Here is a 17,888-nt window from a genome sequence, read left to right on the forward strand (position 1 = left end):
GGGGACCCCTTGGGCCTGCGCGCAGGGCGGGCTCGCGCGCTCCCCAGGGGCGGCCCCGGCTCTCCGGGCGCGCGGGCGTCGCCGGGGCTCGGCCCCGCCAGGCGGCGGCCGCTGAGGAGCCCTGCCCGGGCGCCGCCTTCTCCCGAGAGGGCTCCGCCCGGCGCAGACAGTGGGCGGCAGCGGGCTCCGCGGGCGCCGGCCCACACGCACGACCCCGGCCCGGCTCCGCGCGCCCCGCGCGCCTCGGCCCCTGCGGGCGCGGACGCGGCTGGGCGGGGCGAGCAGCGGGCCCGCGGCCAGTGCGCCTGCGCGGGCGGCGCGGCGGCGCGCGCGCTCCCCGCCGTGGCCCGCGGTCCCTCCGAGCCGCCGCCGCCCGGCAGCCCCGGGGCCGCGCACGCGCCCCCCGCGCGCCCGCGCACGCGCCCCCGCCGCGCGCCCTCCCGCCATCGCCGCCTCGCTGGGCCGCCCGGCCCGCGCCCCCCGGCCTCGGCCCCGCAGCATGAAGCAGCCGCGGCGGCGGCGGCGGCGGCGGCGCCTCTGAGGTGAGGCCGGGGGCGGCGCCGGGGCGCGGGGCGGGCGCGGAGGCCGGGCGGCGCGGGCGGGCAGGTGGGCCGGGCAGGTGGGCGCGGGCCCCGCGGGCGGGCGGGCCTTTGTTGCGGCCGCGGCGGGCCGAGGGCCCGCGCCCGCCGCAGCCCGGCCTTTCTGTCCGCAGACGGTGGAGGCCGGCGCCGCGCGGCGGGCGGGCGCGCCCGAGGAAGATGGAGGCCCCGGCGGACGGCGCGGCGGACGTCGTGCCCCTGGAGCGCTACGACTCGGCGCGGGCCAAGATCGCCGCCAACCTCCAGTGGATCTGCGCCAAGGCCTACGGCCTCGGTGGGCGCGCGCCGCGCGGGCCTGGGGGCGGGAGCCGGGGCCCCACGCGCGGGGCGGGCGCGGCCCCCCGCGCCGACGCCGCGATCCCCCCTCGCTGCCCAGCGGGGCGTGTGGCCGCCTCGGTCCCGGCGGCGAAGCGGACGCCGGCGTTGCGGGCCGCGGCCGGAGGCGTCTCCCGGTGGCGCGGGTGGGGTGGACCCTGCCCGAGCCCGCGCCGCGCCGCAGGCCGGGCCCGCGAGCCGCCGGCTGCTGGTGCGTTTTGGTACCCAGAAAACAGCCGCCGAGCGCCCCGCACCAGAAATCCCTTGCTGAGTGGGCTGGTGTAAGCGTAATGCTCTCCTGGGGCGGATACCTGCTCCGGAGAAGTGGGTGCCCTTGCGAGGCCAGTGTTTTAGGCCCTGGTACGCTGAGTGGGTGAAGGGCCTCGCTCCACGCCCTCGGAGCTTTCCAGATCCAACGATTCTCGTCGCCAGACTGTAAGGTGTTCTTTATGAGATGATTTGGGCGCTTTGTTTCAGGTGCAGAGTTAAGGGTCAGTCCCTGCGTAAGCCTTTTGATGGGGCGTTTGCATCCTAAGAACAAAACAAAACGCTGCCTCTGTTTTGCTGCCTTTATTCCACCGAAAGCAATCCTGTTTCTAGAGTATGCCGAAAAGAGAGGGGTCACCCCCCCTTGCAGCAGAGTTGCGTTGACCGGTTTTGAGAGCTTGCTGAACAGGCATTTATTTCCCTGTGCAAAGAGTTCAGCCGTTGGAGCGGGCAGCCTGTGTCACAGCTAGACTCGAATTAGTCATGAGGACAAACACGTTTTGTAAGTTACGGGGATTAAATCCATCCCTTTATTTTAGATCGGCTTTAGAGCGTGTTCATGGAGTTGTCCCCTTTATTTTACAATTTTCGGCTTTACAGTAGTTTTTGTTTTCTCGCGCCACTGAATTTATCCCATTTCTCTGTAGTAGTGAAGGGCGAACGTCGTTTGCTGTCTATTTGGATTTGAATCATTTTAAGAAAATGTGGACTGAACAAGAAAGCCTTTACAAAGTTCTAGAGTAGGCGTAAAGGAGAGCCCAGGGCAGTGCTGGGTGCACCCTCGCCACCCCGTCTTGCCCGCACACCCACCTCCGGCCTGAATTTGGTGTTCATCGTTCCTGTCGCTAGCCTGTTGTGTGGTTGGTTGTGATTTTGCACGACGATGTGTTCTCCTGAGCTCTGCTGGCTTGCTGTCCCGGGTGTGTGTTCAGATCGGGTTGTGTGTCCTGTGCTGCTTCCCCCTGCTTGGTTACCGCCTGCACGGTGTCACTGCGTGCCCGTCCCCCGCCCAGCCGGTCCGTCGTGCCTGGGCAGCGGGGGCTCCCAGGTTTGCCGTGCCACACAGCACCGCCCCGAGCGCTCCACGCACCTCCTGGGCACCAAGGCCCGGCTGTGCTCGGACGTGTGGTTTTTGGATTTTACATATGGAAATGGTTAAGAACCCTGATAACGAAGGTTACATGGACTCTGTGCTTCTCTCTTTTTCTCCCGCTGCACGTCGCGTGGCCCTCAGCCTGGCATTAGTAGTGATCTGGTAATAAGTAGGCATTCCTCTCAATGCTAGGGCTGCTTGGTCTCTATCAGTTTTATTTCTGGTACCACACAACTTCTACCTACTTTTTTTTTTTTTTTAAAGATTTATTTATTTATTTATTTAATTCCCCTCCCTCCCCTGGTTGCCTGTTCTCTGTGTCTATTTGCTGCGTCTTGTGTCTTTGTCCGCTTCTGTTGTCGTCAGCAGCACGGGAAGTGTGGGCGGCGCCATTCCTGGGCAGGCTGCCCTTTCTTTCGCGCTGGGCGGCTCTCCTTATGGGGCGCACTCCTTGCGTGTGGGACTCCCCTACACGGGGGACTCCCCTGCGTGGCAGGGCACTCCTTGCGCGCATCAGCCTGCGCATGGACCAGCTCCACACGGGTCAAGGAGGCCCGGGGTTTGAACTGCGGACCTCCCATGTGGTAGACGGACGCCCTAACCACTGGGCCAAGTCCGTTTCCCAACCTACTTGTTAATTCACCAGATAATTCATTCAGAAGCCTATGGGGACTTTAAAGTTTGTAGGTGGGAGCTTACTAAAAGGTGGGCAGTTGGGGAATGGGCTCCTTCTCGGGGTCTAAGGCAAGATTGCCCTGCTCCGGGCTGGCCAGCGCGGACGCCTCTGCCAGCAGCGGGCACGGCCAGTGCTTTCTCCTCGCATGGCTTAGTGAGAAGGCTCCCGGCTGCTGTGCCTGGCTGCAGAGGGGACAGGTATGACTTACTGTTTTTCCTGATTGAGAAACCCTGTACATTTACAAATGGGTGGGAAACCCCGATTCTGATGACCAAAAGGCTCAGTAGAAGTGACTTCATCATGCAGTTTTAGGGCAGCCTGGCAGGTGAGGTGTGCCCACCCTGGCATCACGATTTTTAGGAGACTGTGTAGGAAAATGGTTTTGGGTGGAGAGTGTAGATTTTTTTTTTTTTACCTCCAAAATTTTTTTTTTTAACCTTCGGGGCATATTCCTTGTTTTTCCTTCTTTTGACTATCTCTGTGTACCTCTCCACCTTAGTGTTCAGGTAACTAGACTCGAGTCTTTCAATTTGGATGCTTTAATTGTGAATTAGTTTTTGGGTGTATGACTTGGTATGGTCATGGTGAAAGTGGCTTAAATGTTTTACCTCTTATGAACTTGCTTATCAAGTAGAGAAACGAAGGCTTAGGTAGTCTTTTCTGTCTGAGTGGGAATTGACAGCACACGGGTGTTCTCGGGTGGACTGCTCAGCCTGCCTTGCCATTGAGAGTTCACCTTTTGGGGTTCTTGGGGTCCCTGTGTCCATGGCCTACCGTCTCTAGCTTCTGGGAGAGCCCCCTCTGGCCGAGCCTTTTGGTGGCATATGGTTATGCAGAAACATTTCCTGCAATTTTATTCCTCTCTGGTGCCACAGCCAGGAATTGTGGGTTGTCTTGTGCTTTTATTTTTAGACCTCCTCCCCCATCTCTTTTATGGTAGCTTTTTTCTTTCGTTGACAGCATTTGTTATTTTTGAGAAATGATATAGCAGGCATGTTCAAAGTTGTTCATTTATAAGTTGCCTGTAAGATACCTGCTTAGCTGGAAGGTTTTGTGGTGATGTGTTTTGGGTGAACATTGTAAGAAATTGGTAGAAAAGTTTTAAATGGGTGACGTAAAGTCCTGTTTATCTTACAGGCTAGAGCTCTGGACTGGCTGTCACACTGCTGGCTTTTGCTTTTGGCACCACTGTTCATTGTACAGGTGACTTCAGGAAGCTTGAGGATAGCTAGCCTTATTTCTGGGGGTTGGGGGTGGTTGTAGCTTTTACTGCCTTTCAAGGACACTGCTAATACAAAAGAAGGGAAAACCCCCTGGGGAAATACTAGAAGGTTCCCAGCTCTTTGCGAGAATGTTGTTGTGCGCAGCTCAGTGGTTGTGAGAATGTTGTTGTGCACAGCTCAGTGGTTGTGTGCCGCTCTCCGAGCCTCCCAGGAAACCGGCTTTTGTCCAACTTAAGACTAAGCAGGCCCCGAGCTGCCTTGGATCTCAGAGCAGGAAGCTTTGGGGTCGCCACTGTTTCAGTCTCATTTGTGGACAGCAAACTGGGAGGGGGGTGGAGAGAGGCAGGGGCTGCCCGGTTGTACTGCTGGTGAGGAGATGACATGCCCCCACCCCCTCCTGTCCTCCCTTCCCTCCCTCTTTCCTTAGAGGAATTTCAGCTACTGGTTTGGAAACCGCATTGTGGAATACGAAGTCAGGGTGAGGGTGTTCTGGCCTTGTGAAGCCTGTGTTTTAGTTACCATTCAAGGGATCTCTATAATAGGACCGCTGCCTGTGGTTTTGTTGTGTAGACAGGAAGAATAAACTGCTTAATTGATGACAGGAGCAAAATCCCTTCCTAATCAACTCCGGGAGTCGCCCGATTGTTTTGTTGTAGTGACACTGGTTAAAGTGAATTCAATCTAGGATTCCCTCTCCAAGCCCGAGAATTGGAAAGAAACACAGTTGCCGTTCGCCTTCCAGCACCGGCACATGCTGTGGCCCTTGGGGTCCAGTGTCGTGAGCATAGTGCCAAGTCTTTGCCATGACTCTTTAGATGGTTGGCTTAGGGGTTGAGATTCTGTTTTTTATCTTTTGTTGTTCTTGGCAGCATCATTTGTGATGAAGGTTGAAGAGCAGTGCGATGTGGGGCTGTGACTGGCCCTTGTGGCCTGGCCCTTGTCTGATGAGTGGCCTGTACCTGCGTGAGGTCAGGGGTCATGGCTGGCCCACTAGTGCCCTGCCACTGCGCAGAGCCTTGCTGAATGGGTGAAAGCGTTTGCAGCACCTGAAGCTCAGGTGCAATGGGAGGCATGCTTATAATACCATCTTGGTGGCCATGTGTGTTTGAATTTATATTTCTAAAGATATGTCATTTGGTGCACTTTCTTATTTATGTCATGTCACAAGTGAAGTATTACCCAAAGACCATAAAGTCATCTTTAAGCTCAATTGTTCGAACCCTTTAAATTTTGAGTGACCCTAATAGTGTTGGCCGCTGTTGTTAAATTGGTGCAAATGTTCTTCCAAAGAGCCCTTCATATTTTCTTCTTTATTGTTACATTTTTCTTCCTAAGAGCTTCCTAAGGCTCTTCCTGCTGTTGGTTTTCTCTTTTCCAGTATCCACATTATGTGTGCCAGTGCCCTTTTCTACTTGCTAGTTGAACTATTGTGATGCGTGGATTATTATTTTCACCTAATCAGGTGGTGCCAGGGTGGCAGCCAATCAGCCAATAATAATGGAATAGCCGCCATGGGCATACTAATTATTTTGCACCACAGGTACAAAGGGGAAGATTGTGGGCGCCATCTTCTTAGTTGCTTAGAATCTACATGGAATATTGACATATGCAAAGAAAAATTAATGTAAGTGTTACAAATTACAATATGGCTTCAATACAAGAGCTGCCTTGAGGCCGACGCTGGCGCTGTCACGGGATTGGATGGAACCTGAATGCTTGGGTGTGACAGGCGGGGAGAGGTGGCTCTGGACGGAGCTCAGGGGAGGCTCCTGGGGGCAGTGGACCTTGAAGGATGGGTAAGATTTGGGTAGCTGCCCCAAGAAAAGAGGAGAGACCTCTCTTGGAGGAGCTGCATGGAGATGGAGTGTTGAGTAGATTGGGCTTGATGAGGAAGAGGATGTGGGTACCTAAAAATCGTGGGTGATAAATTTGGAAAACGGTCTGGGGCCAGATTGTTTATGGTGTTCAAAGCTGGGTTAGTGAGTCCTATCATAACGTGTGCCTGTGCCTGTAGAGTCAGAAGTGGCCCGAGCGAGCCTGGGGAGGTTTCTTTAGCCCGTGGGACTCAGTAGAGGCTCGAGTCAGGTTGCACATACGGGGGCTGACGGGGCTAGCTTTGCCTCAGAACACCAAGGACGTGCTGTTTGCAGTGGGACTAAGAAGTTGGTAGCGGGCTGGGAGGTGGGCAGGGTGGGGAGGAGCGTGCTGGGGCTGTGGTGCTGCGTCTGGAGGAACAGGGACAGTGACCAAGGCCCTCGTCACTTCCCCCATGGGCCCCTGTGGTGACAGCTGCCTTGGACTCGGTGCTGTGGCCTGATTCCTCCACCACACGGCTCTTTGCTGCCTGGTGATCGGTCATTGTCCCCACTCCTCCCCTGGAGCGGCCTTGTGAGCGCACCCAGGGGCCTCCTGCTGGGCTTTCCCTCCCTGTTCCCCAGTGTTCTCCGCAGCGCCCAGTCTCTTGACATCTGTTCTTTCTTTCTTTTTTTAAATTAAAAAAAAAAAAAACTTCTTTCTTTCTCTCTCCCCCCCGCCCCCCGTTGTCTCTTCTCTGTGTCTATTTGCTACGTCTTCTTTGTCTGCTTCTGTTGTCGTCAGCGGCATGGGAATCTGTGTTTCTTTTTGTTGCGTCATCTTGTGTCAGCTCTCCGTGTGTGCGGCGCCATTCCTGGGCAGGCTGCACTTGCTTTCGCGCTGGGTGGCTCTCCTTACGGGCACACTCCTTGCGTGTGGGGCTCCCTTACATGGGGACACCCCTGCGTGGCACAGCACTCCTTGTGCGCATCAGCACTGCGCATGGCCAGCTCCACACGGGTCAAGGAGGCCCGGGGTTTGAATCGCAGACGTCCCATGTGGTAGACGGACGCCCTAACCACTGGGCCAAGTCTGCTTCCCTAAGTAGTTTTTTTAAAGATACATTCACACACCATATCTTCTATCCAAAGTGTATAATCAGTGGCTTTTAGTATAATCACAATGTTATACATTCATCATCACAAAAAGTTTTAGAATTATTTCATTACTCCAAAAAGAAAAATTGTATACCCCAAAATTCCACACCCCATAGCATGCCTTCCCTAGCCCTATATGACCACTATCAAAGTCCATCTTTATAAATTGATTTATATTTGCATTTTATATAAAGGGAATCATACAATATGTTAAACAATATTTTTGGTTCATAATAACGTAATCATACAGCATTTTGTGTCTGGCTTGCTTCGCACAACATGTCCTCCAGGTTCATCCATGTTGTCATGCTTCACGACTTCCTTTCTTCTTACAGCTGCATAATACTCCATCATGTGAATACACCACAGTTGTTTGTCCATTCATCTGTTGGTGGACACCTGGGTTGTTTCCAACTTTTGGCAGTCGTGCATAATGCCACTACGAGCATCAGTGTGCAGATGTCTGTTCGTGTCACTGCTCTCAGTCCTTCTGGGGAAATATACCCAGTAGTGGGATTGCAGGGTCACGTGGCAGCTCTACATTCAACCTCTTTAGTAATTGCTGAACAGTCATTCACAGTGGCTGTACCAGTTTGCATTCCCACCAACAGTGAATAAGTGTTCCTGTCTCTCCACATCCTCTCCAACACTTATAGTCTTCTTTTTTTTTTTTTTATTTCTCTCCCCTTCCCCCTGTCCCCCAGCTAGTTGTCTGCTCTCTGTGTCCATTCGCTGTGTGTTCTTCTGTGTCTGCTTGTATTCTTGTCAGTGGCACTGGGAAACTGTGTCTCTTTTTTGTTATGTCATCTTGCTGCATCAGCTCTCTGTGTGTACAGCACCTCTCCTGGGCAGGCTGCACTTTTTTTTGGCACGGGGCAGGTCTTCTTATGGGGTGTACTCCTTGTGCATGGGGCTCCCCTACGTGGGGGACAGTCCTGCGTGGCATGGCACTCCTTGTGCGCACCAGCCCTGCGCATGGGCCAGCTCACTACATGGATCAGGAGGCCCTGGGTTTGAACCCTGGACCTCCATGTAGTAGGCGGATGCTCTATCAGGTGAGCCAAATCTGCTTCCCAATTCTGTCTTTTTAATAGTGGCCATTCTTTTTTTTTTTTTTAAAGATTTATTTATTTATTTATTTAATCCCCCCCCCCCCCCCCCCGTTGTCTGTTCTCTGTGTCTATTTGCTGCGTCTTGTTTCTTTGTCCGCTTCTGTTGTCGTCAGTGGCACGGGAAGTGTGGGCGGCGCCATTCCTGGGCAGGCTGCTCTTTCTTTCACGCTGGGCGGCTCTCCTTACGGGGCACACTCCTTGTGTGTGGGGCTCCCCTACTTGGGGGACACCCCTGCGGGGCGCCGCACTCCTTGCGCGCATCACTACTGCATGTGGGCCAGCTCCACACGGGTCAAGGAGGCCCAGGGTCTGAACCGCGGACCTCCCATGTGGTAGACGGCGCCCTAACCACTGGGCCAAGTCCATTTCCCTAGTGGCCATTCTAATGGTGTGAAATGGTATCTCATTGTAGTTTTGATTTGCATTTCCCTATTATGAGTAATGTTGAGCATTTCTTCATTTGTTTTTTTGCATTTTGTATTTCTTCTTTGGAGAAATGTCCATTTAAGTCTTTTGCCCATTGTTTAATTGGGTCGTTTGTCTTTTTATTGTTGAGTTGTAACATTTCTATATGTCCTGGATATTAAACCCTTATTGGACATGTGATTTCCAAATATTTTCTCCCATTGAGTCGTCTGCCTTTTCACCCTTTTGACAAAGTCCTGGGAGGTGCAAAAGTGTTTAATTTTGAGGAGGTCCCATTTATCTATTTTTTCTTTTATTGCATTTGCTTTGGGTGGAAGGTCCAAGAAACCACCACCTACTACAAGGTCTTGAAGATGTTTTTCTACATTTTCTTGTAGTTTTATGGTCCTGGCTTTTATATTCAGGTTTGATCCATTTCAAATTGATTCTTATATGGAGAGTGAGATAGGGGTCCTCTTTCATTCTTTCGATTACAGATACCCAGTTCTCCCAGCACCATTTGTTGAAGAGACTGTTTTGTCCCATGAACATGGACTTGGTAGGTCTGTTAAAAACCAGTTGACTGTATAGCTGAGGTTTTATTTCTGGACTCTCAATTCTATTCCACTAGGTCAATGTGTCTGTCTTTATGGCAGTACCATGCTGTTTTGACCACTGTAGTTTTGTAATATTTCTCATGGTTAGGCAGTGAAATTCCGCCCATGTTGCTCTTCTTTTTAGAATGCTTTTGGCTATGTGGGTGCACCTTCCCTTCCGAATGAATTTGGTAATTGCCTTTTCAAATTCTGTAAAGAAGGCTGTTGGAAAATTGATTGGTATTGCGTTGAATCTATAAATCAGTGTGGGTAGGATTGACATCTTCACAATATTTATTTTTCCAATCCATGAATACAGAATATATTTCTGTTTGTTTAGGTCTTTTTAAATTTCTTTTTGCATTGTTTTGTAGTTTTCTGCATATAGGTCCTGTACTTCTTTGGTTAAATTGATTCCTAGGTATTTGAGTTTGTTTTTCTTTTTTTTTAAAGGTTTAATTTTTCCCTCTTTCCCTCCTCGTGGGCTGCAGCATCTGCTGGCTTCTGGCATCTGCTTGTTTAGGTGTCTGCTTGTTGCAGCATCTGCTCATTGCGGTGGGTGTAGCATCTGCTTGTCTTCTTTGAAGCACCGGGACCCGAACCTGGGACCTCTTATGTGGTAGGTGGGCGCCCAACTGGTTGAGCCACGTCTGCTTCCCTATAACTTTTGATTGGGGAGTTTACTCCATTCACATTCAATGCTATTACTGTAAATGCATTATTTACTTCCACCATTTTATTCTTTGGTTTTCATGTCTTTTTTTGTCTGTGTTTTTACTCTTTTGGTGATCCTTTCTCTATTCTTTCTTCTATATTCTCCTCCAGGCCTCTCTCTCTTGTCTTTTTTCTTTCAGTCTCTAAGCCTTCCTTTAATATTTCCTGCAAAAGTGGATTCTTTTTTTATGAATTCTGTTAGTTTCTGTTTGTGAATATTTTATACTCACCTTCATATTTGAAGGCCAGTTTTGCTGGATACAGAATTCTCGGCTGGCAGTTTTTTTCTTTCAGTATCCTAATTGTATCGTACCACTGTCTTTTTGCCTCCATGGTTTTTGAAGAGAAATCTGCGCTAAGTCTTACTGGCCTCCCTTGTACGTGATGGTTTGCTTCTCCCTTGCTCTGTGAGTTTTCTCTTTATCTTTGACATTTGACATTCTGAGTAGTAGGTGTCTTGGAGTAGGTCTATTCACATTTACTCTGATTGGGGTACGATGCACTTCTTGGACATGTAAGTTCATTTCTTTAGTGAGAGTTGGGAAATTTTCTGCTCTTATTTCCTCAAATACTCTTTCTGCCCCTTTTACCTTCTCTCTTCCTTCTAAAACTCCCATGAATGTATGTTTTTGCATTTTGTGTTGTCATTCAACTCTGTGAGCCCCTTCTCAATTTTTTTCCATTCTTTTCTCTTCAGTTTCACTGGTTCTGCCTTCAGTATCACTTATTTTTTCTTCTGTCATTTCGAGTCTGCTCTTATATGTCTCTAGTGTGTTTTTGCTCTCATCTATTGTGTCTTTCATTCATGTGAGCTCTGTTACTTCGCTATTCAGGATATCAAATTCTTTGTGCACACTCTCATTTTTTAAAATATATTTTTAATTTATTCTTAAAACATACATAGATTCACTGTCTTCTTGAAGTCATCTATTTCTTTAGTCATATTGTCTTTCAACTCATTAATTTGATTTTGGAGATTTGTGTGCCCCTTGTTAATTAGTTGTTGAAATCTTCCATCTCTCCTGGGGCTTCGATAGATCCCTTTTCCTGGGCCATGTCTTCCACTTTCTTAGTATGACTCGTAATGTTTTCCTGATGACTAGGCATCTGATTAGGATATAGTTTACTCAGATGCTCAATTTCTTGCTTTTTTGTGGATTTAGTGGCAGGAGGCTGTGTTATGGCTGCTCTTTGATTCTTGGATTGACCTGGATTGTTAGGATTGTCCCTGCTATTGCTCAAAACTGGGCCCTGGACCCAGTAATTTGTTGCAGTCCCTCTGCCTACGGCCTTGGAAGAGAAGCTATGAAGGCCAGAAAAAGCTTCTTATTTATTTATTTATTTTTAAAAATTTACTGAAATATATCACTCAAACACACATAAACAATAAATGTATAATAGTTGTGAACTTAGAAAACAAACATATATAACATCAAACAAACATATATATCTCACCGTACCACCAATAACTTGCATTGTTTTTTTAAACCTTTTTAACTAATGATTAAAGAGCATTTGTCAAAATATTACTACTAAACAAAGTATTTTTCCCCTAATCAATTCTATTATGATTATCTTTATATCATTTATATATGAACATAAATGATTAAGAATATAGTAAAAGTTGTGAACTTACAAAGCAAACATGCATAACATCATACAGGGGTCCCATACGTCAACCCTCCAACACCTTGCATTGTCATGAGCCATTTGTTACAAACTATGAAAGGACACTGTCAAAATCTTACTACTAATCATAGTTCTTATCTTACATTTCGTGTGCTTTTCCCCCAACCCACTCTATTATTACTTTTTAATATGTATTTTTTAATGACAGAAGTTGTAAATTTATGAAGCAGTTATGCACATGTGCAGAATTCTCAAACAACACCCCTCCATCAACACACCATAATGTGGTGTGTCATTTGTTACAGATAAGATAATATCATCTGATTGTTACCATGTCCATAGTGTACATTTGGCTCACATTTTCCATACTGCCTCAGTATCAACACAGTACATCTTTCACATAGATGCAAGAATATTATATTATTACTACTAACCACAGTCCATCGGTCACTCCAGCTGTATTTTTCCCATGCTTCTCCACTCCACATTCCCAACACCCTGAAGTAGTGATATATATTTGCTCTAGCTAACAAAGGACACTCTTGCATCTGTACCATGAACCACAATTCTCACCCACCTGTTGGTTTACTGTGCTATCCAGTTCCTAGATTATTCTCAAGCATTCTGTCCATTGGCATTTACATAACTAGACTACCATTTTCAGTCACATCCCCATTTATAAACTAGCTGTTACTCACTGTGTGTTACCATCCACTCTATACATTTCCACAGTTTTACAATAAAGCTAATTAAAACTTCTACATACATTAAACATCAGTAGTCCACTCAGTCCTTCTCTTATCTCCTTTAAGAATCCACCACCTATCACCAGGTCTTAAAGATATTTTACAATAATTTCTTCTAGAAGTTTTATGGTTCTTGCATTTATTTTTAGTTTTTAAAAAAAATCTATTTTGAGTTAGTTTTTGGATAAGGTGTGAGGTAGGGGTCCTCTTTCCTTCTTTCAGCTGTGGATGTCCAATTCTTTCAGCACCGTTCGTTGAATGGATTGTTCTGCCCGAGCTGTGTGGGTTTGGCAGGCTTGTCAAAAATCACTTCACCATACCTGTGAGGGTCTGTTTCTGAACCATAAATTTGGTTCCATTGGTCTATTGTGTCTGTCTTTAGGCCAGGACCGTGCTGTTTTTACCACTATAGGTAGGTATTATCATTTAAATTCTGGAGATGAGGGTTCAATTTTCCTTTTTATGATGTTTCTGGCTATTCAGGACTCCTTACCTTTCCAAATAAATTTAATGATTGTGTTTTCAAGTTTTTCTTTAATGCTGGTGGGTTTTTATCAGTATTGCATTAAATCTGTATATCAATTTGAGTAGAAGTGACAATGATATTTAGTCTTCCAATCCATGAGCATGGAATGTTCTTCCAGTTATTTAGGGGTTTTTAAATTTGTTTAACATTGAGTTGCAGTTTTCTGAAAAAGTGCTTTACATCATTGGTTAAGTTTATTCCTGACTATTTGAGTTTTATCTGTCATATTGTATTTTCACCACTCTTTTGATACTTTTAGTTACTTTTATTGATAGACTTTTCATTTCTAGACACTCTTCCAGGCCCCTCTCTCCTGTCTTTTCAGGCTGTAGCACACCCTTTAGTATTCCTGAAAATCTGGTCACTTGCTTATAAATTCTCTCAGTTTCTGTTTTTCTGTGAATATTCTAATTTCACCCTCATTTTTGAAAGACTGTCTTGCTGGATATAAGATTCTTGGCTGGAAGTTTTTCTCTTGTAGAATCTTAAATATATCAGACCACTGTTTTCTTGCCTCCATGGTTTCTGATGAGAAATCACCACTTAATCTTATTGGATATCCCTTAAATGTGATGGATTGCTTTTCTCTTGCTGCTCTTAGAATTCTCTCTTTGTCTTTGGCATTTGCCATTCTGATGAGTATGTGTCTTGGAGTTGGTCTATTTGGATTTTTTCAGATTTGTGCTTCTTGGACAGGAATATCTATGTCCTTCAATAAGGTTGGGAAATTTTCTACCATTATTTCTTTAAATATTCCTTCTGCCCCTTTTCCCTTCTCTTCTCCTTCTGGGACACCCATGACACACTTGTCTGCAAACCTTTTGCTGTCATTTAGTTCCCTGAGACCTTGTTCAATTTTTCCCATTCTTTTCTTCATCTGTTCTTTTGTATGTTCACTTTCTTTTTTTTATTATTATTATTTTTTATTTTTATTTATTTCTCTCCCCTCCCCGCCCCGCCCCAGTTGTCTGTTCCCTGTGTCTATTTGCTGCGTGTTCTTCTTTGTCCGCTTCTGTTGTTGTCAGTGGCACGGGAATCTGTGTTTTCTTTTTGTTGCATCATCTTGCTGTATCAGCTCTCCGTGTGTGCGGCACCATTCTTGGGCAGGCTGCACTTTCTTTCGTGCTGGGCGGCTCTCCTTACAGGGTGCACTCCTTGAGCGTGGGGCTCCCCTATGCGGGGGACACCCCTGTGTGGCAGGGCACTCCTTGCGTGCATCAGCACTGTGTGTCGGCCAGCTCCACATGGGTTGAGGAGGCCCGGGGTTTGAACCGCAGACCTCCCATGTGGTAGACAGACGCCCTATCCATTGGGCCAAGTCTGTTTCCCTGTATCTTCACTTTCAGAGGCCATTTCTTCAAAAAGCAATCCTTTCTTCTGCCTCCTCAAATCTGCTATTTTATGATTCCAATGTTTTTTAAATTTCATTGATTGCACCTTTCATTCCCATAAGATCTGCTGTTTTTCTATGTATGCTTTCAAATTCTTCTTTGTGCTTATCCAATGTCTTCTTAATGTCCTTAATCTCTTTAGCCGTCTCATTGAATTTATTAAGGAGATGTGTTTGAACATCTATGGTTAGTTGTCTCAACTCCTTTATGTCATCTGGAGGCTTATGTTTCTTTAACTGGGCTGTAGCTTCCTGTTTCTTGGTGTGGATTGTAATTTTTTGTTGGTGTCTTTGCATCTGGCTTACTAGAGTATTTTTTCTGGGTGCAGTTTTTCTCTCTAGTTTAGGGCTTCCTATCGTTTCTCCCTTGCTGGTTGTGCAGTAGGAGCCAAGCATGTAGTTGGTGCTGTAAGCTGTCGAGGCTCAAGCTGCCCTCATTGCACCAGGGACCGGGAAGCTTCTCCCAACTTTCTCCTTTGCTGGGGGTAGGGACAGCCTCACAGTTGTGTGGAATAATCTAAGTGCAGGCCTAGACTGTAATAGCCCAGAGAGACTGATGAAGCTCAACATCCCTTTCTCTCCTGCCTGGGGCAAAGATGGGGTTGCAGGTGTGGGCAGCAATCTGTGCAGACTTCTGATTTTCAGTCTATGCCATGCAGTGTTCCCTGCAGTTACCTGCACAGGCTGGTGCAGGGCTCCTCAGCCTCCTCCCTGCCAGAGGCAGGGCTGAAGCCTAGGCTAGGGCTGCAGGCTGATCTTCGAGAAAGAAGCAGTCAGCCGGGCTTCCCCTCAGGCTGGGGGCAGAGTCAGTATGGTGGCTCCTGGCCTCTTTCTGACTTGGGCTGGTTCACACCCCAGCTGTTCCCAGGGTTATCTCTTAGCTAGCCGAGTCTACCAATCAGTAGCTGAAATCGACAGCCAACTGTCTCCTGCTCCGCTATTTCTGGGAAATGGAGCTTCCAATTCTGGTCACAGAACAGCTCCTGGGGTGGCTTGTGCTGCCAGAGTAGGACAATCACCAACCTCCGTGGACTGGCCGGTAATTTCCTGGAGAGGCTGGTGTAGGTCCCCGCAGCTTCCTCCCTGCTGGGGCCTAGGTTAGACCTGCATCTGACCTGGGTGGGAAGAAGCTGGTCCCCCCAGCACTGGGATTCTCAGGCCCCCCGCTTCCCCTCCTGCTGGGCGCAGAGTTAAAATGGCAGCTCCTGGCCTTTCTGACCTGTACTGGCTCAAACCTCAGCTGTTCTCTGGATCATACTGTAGCCGCTGAATTTCCTCATCATAGCTGAAGCTGGTGCCCCACCGACTCTTTGTCCCCCATTTTGGGAAGCGGAGCTTCCAATTCCAGCCGCGGAGCAGCTCCCAAGGCGGCTCGTGCCTCCAGTGGAGGACGGGCACCGGCCTCCGGGGCGTGGAGTCTCTTCTTACAAGTCTTCTCTGCAGACGGGCATCTCCTCCTTCCACTCCTTCAAAGACATTGGCCACCTGGAGCCTCCAAACAGGTGCTTCAGCTGCTCCAGCGAGCTCTGGGTGTGTGCCGACTGCCCTGGAGCAGGAGCTGACTCTGGGCGCTCCTTATCTGCCCCGTCTTGCTGGTTCTTCCTTCTTACTGTTTTTAGGCTCTCACGCGCACTGCCGTGTCTCCAGCAGCAGGCGCTCTGTGGCAGCCCTGCCGGCTCAGGCGTGGGGCTGCGGCAGGGGTGGAGCTGGGAGCCTCGTCATGCAGACTTCTCAGGGGCAGTTCCCCAGCCTTCTCTGGCAGCCCCCTCCCTTTCCCAGGAGGAAATACTTCCACTCCGCTGAGTCCTCGGCTAGCAGTCCTGGGTGTAGAGGAGGAGATGGGGAGGTCTCATCTGTTTAGTCCCTTGTCTGCTCCAAGGCAAACAATGGCCCTGTCCGGCCTGGACAGGCTCCTGGGACACAGCAGACCAGATCTGTCAAGAGTTTAGTCATCCTTAGGCTGTGTCCCTCTCCCCTTTCCTGGGTGGTGGGTCCCCGTCCCCTGTCTGTAGCCGCAGGCTACTACAGAGGGAGGTGTCTCTAGTGTGGGGGAGGGGCTGGCAGCAGCAGCCGCTGGCTCCGCTCTCAGTTTTGTGGTCGCGATTCCCCTCCTTCGCCCTCTCTCCTCTGGGCGGTGTCCAGCCCTCCTGGTGTCCTAAACCCTAGTGGCTCCAGGCCGTCCTCTAGCCGTTCGTCTGGAGGAGAGAGTCCTGTGTGTGTCTAGTCTGCCATCTTCCCGGAAGTTCCAAAACTGATCTTTCATCAGTTCAGGTCATCAGCAAACTGCTCAGAGCAGTGCAGCCCTCGGCGTACCTCTCAGGACACCTCTCGCGAGGGAAATGGCCGTAACTAGGAAGCACCGTGTTGAGCGGTCAGCCGTGAGTGCCGTTAGGGGCAGCTGGTAACGGCAGAAGAGGCAAGGGGAGAGCAGCTTTGCCGAGGGAGTCTGGAATCTTCTATTAAAGAACCTGAGTTTGAAGTCTAGTGGGTGAGAAGCAGGTGGAGGTAAGGACGCAAATAGAGAAGCGAAGACGAGGAGCGGGAGAGGGGGAAGAGGAGAACGCGGTTTGGCTCCTGCTGAGGGAAAAAGGAAGTGATCTAGTTTGGAAGAAATGTCAGTTTAGCTGCAGGACAGTTGGAAGGCCCAAATCAGATCAGAAAAATGTCTAGGGCCAGTCCTGGAGAGCCACGAGTGACTGATAAGGTTTGGTTCTGTATGAATTCTGAGGAGGGAAGAGATGTGATTAAATTTGGGCTTTTCAGAGAAGCTGCTGGCAGTATAAGTTAATGTCCCTTGTAGAGAATGCAGTGAAGATCTTTATTTTCTGTCTTGAGAAAAACAACTTTTTTGAGGTATAACTCACATACAATAAAATGCACATATTTTAAGAATATACTTCGATGAGTTTAAACAAACTTGGAACTCCTGTGAACCCAGAGGTTTCCCTGAACTTACCCTTGCCCGTCGGCCCTCGCCAGGGGCCTCGCTGATCTGCTCTCACTCTAGATTTGTCTGTGCTAACTAAGCCTGTTGGGAGTACTCTCTCTGTCTAGCTCCTTTCACTCACCATCTTTTTAAGATTCTTCCATGCTGTATGCCTGTTTCTTGCTGACCAGTGATAGTATTCCACTGTACAGTTATCCCACATATTCCTTATCCATTTGTCTGTTGATAAATATTTAGTTTTTTTTTGCAGTTTTTGGCTATTATGAATAAAGCTGCTATGATCATTTATTTTATTTTATTTTTTTTTATTAAAGATTTATTTATTTATTTAATTCCCCCCCCCTCCCCTGGTTGTCTGTTTTCTGTGTCTATTTGCTGCGTCTTGTTTCTTTGTCCGCTTCTGTTGTCGTCAGCGGCACGGGAAGTGTGGGCGGCGCCATTCCTCAGCAGGCTGCTCCCTCCTTCGCGCTGGGCGGCTCTCCTTATGGGTGCACTCCTTGCGCGTGGGGCTCCCCTACGCGGGGGACACCCCTGGGTGGCACGGCACTCCTTGTGCACATCAGCACTGCGCATGGGCCAGCTCCACACGGGTCAAGGAGGCCCGGGGCTTGAACCGCGGGCCTCCTATGTGGTAGACGGACGCCCTAACCACTGGGCCAAAGTCCGTTTCCCTGCTATGATCATTTAGATACAGATCTT

At 48.9% G+C, this 17,888-nt stretch overlaps 1 protein-coding gene across 2 annotated transcripts in view; it reads left to right on the plus strand.

Annotated features, from left to right (window-relative positions):
- The first annotated feature begins 484 nt into the window (after positions 1-484).
- The window catches only part of CAMSAP1 (calmodulin regulated spectrin associated protein 1), a 97,652-nt gene continuing 80,248 nt past the window's right edge, over positions 485-17,888 (plus strand). Inside the window, exons 1-2 of one of the 2 annotated variants that reach the window (XM_058302737.2) lie at positions 485-542; positions 713-873. In XM_058302737.2, coding sequence (XP_058158720.1) covers positions 759-873 — 115 coding nt within the window. In that variant the 5' untranslated portion in view covers positions 485-542; positions 713-758. The remainder of the gene's footprint in view (positions 543-712; positions 874-17,888) is intronic. The other variant, XM_058302738.2, reaches the window with a different exon arrangement.

This window comes from Dasypus novemcinctus, chromosome 8 (assembly GCF_030445035.2).
Source record: "Dasypus novemcinctus isolate mDasNov1 chromosome 8, mDasNov1.1.hap2, whole genome shotgun sequence".
In the NCBI taxonomy this organism is placed as follows: domain Eukaryota; kingdom Metazoa; phylum Chordata; class Mammalia; order Cingulata; family Dasypodidae; genus Dasypus; species Dasypus novemcinctus.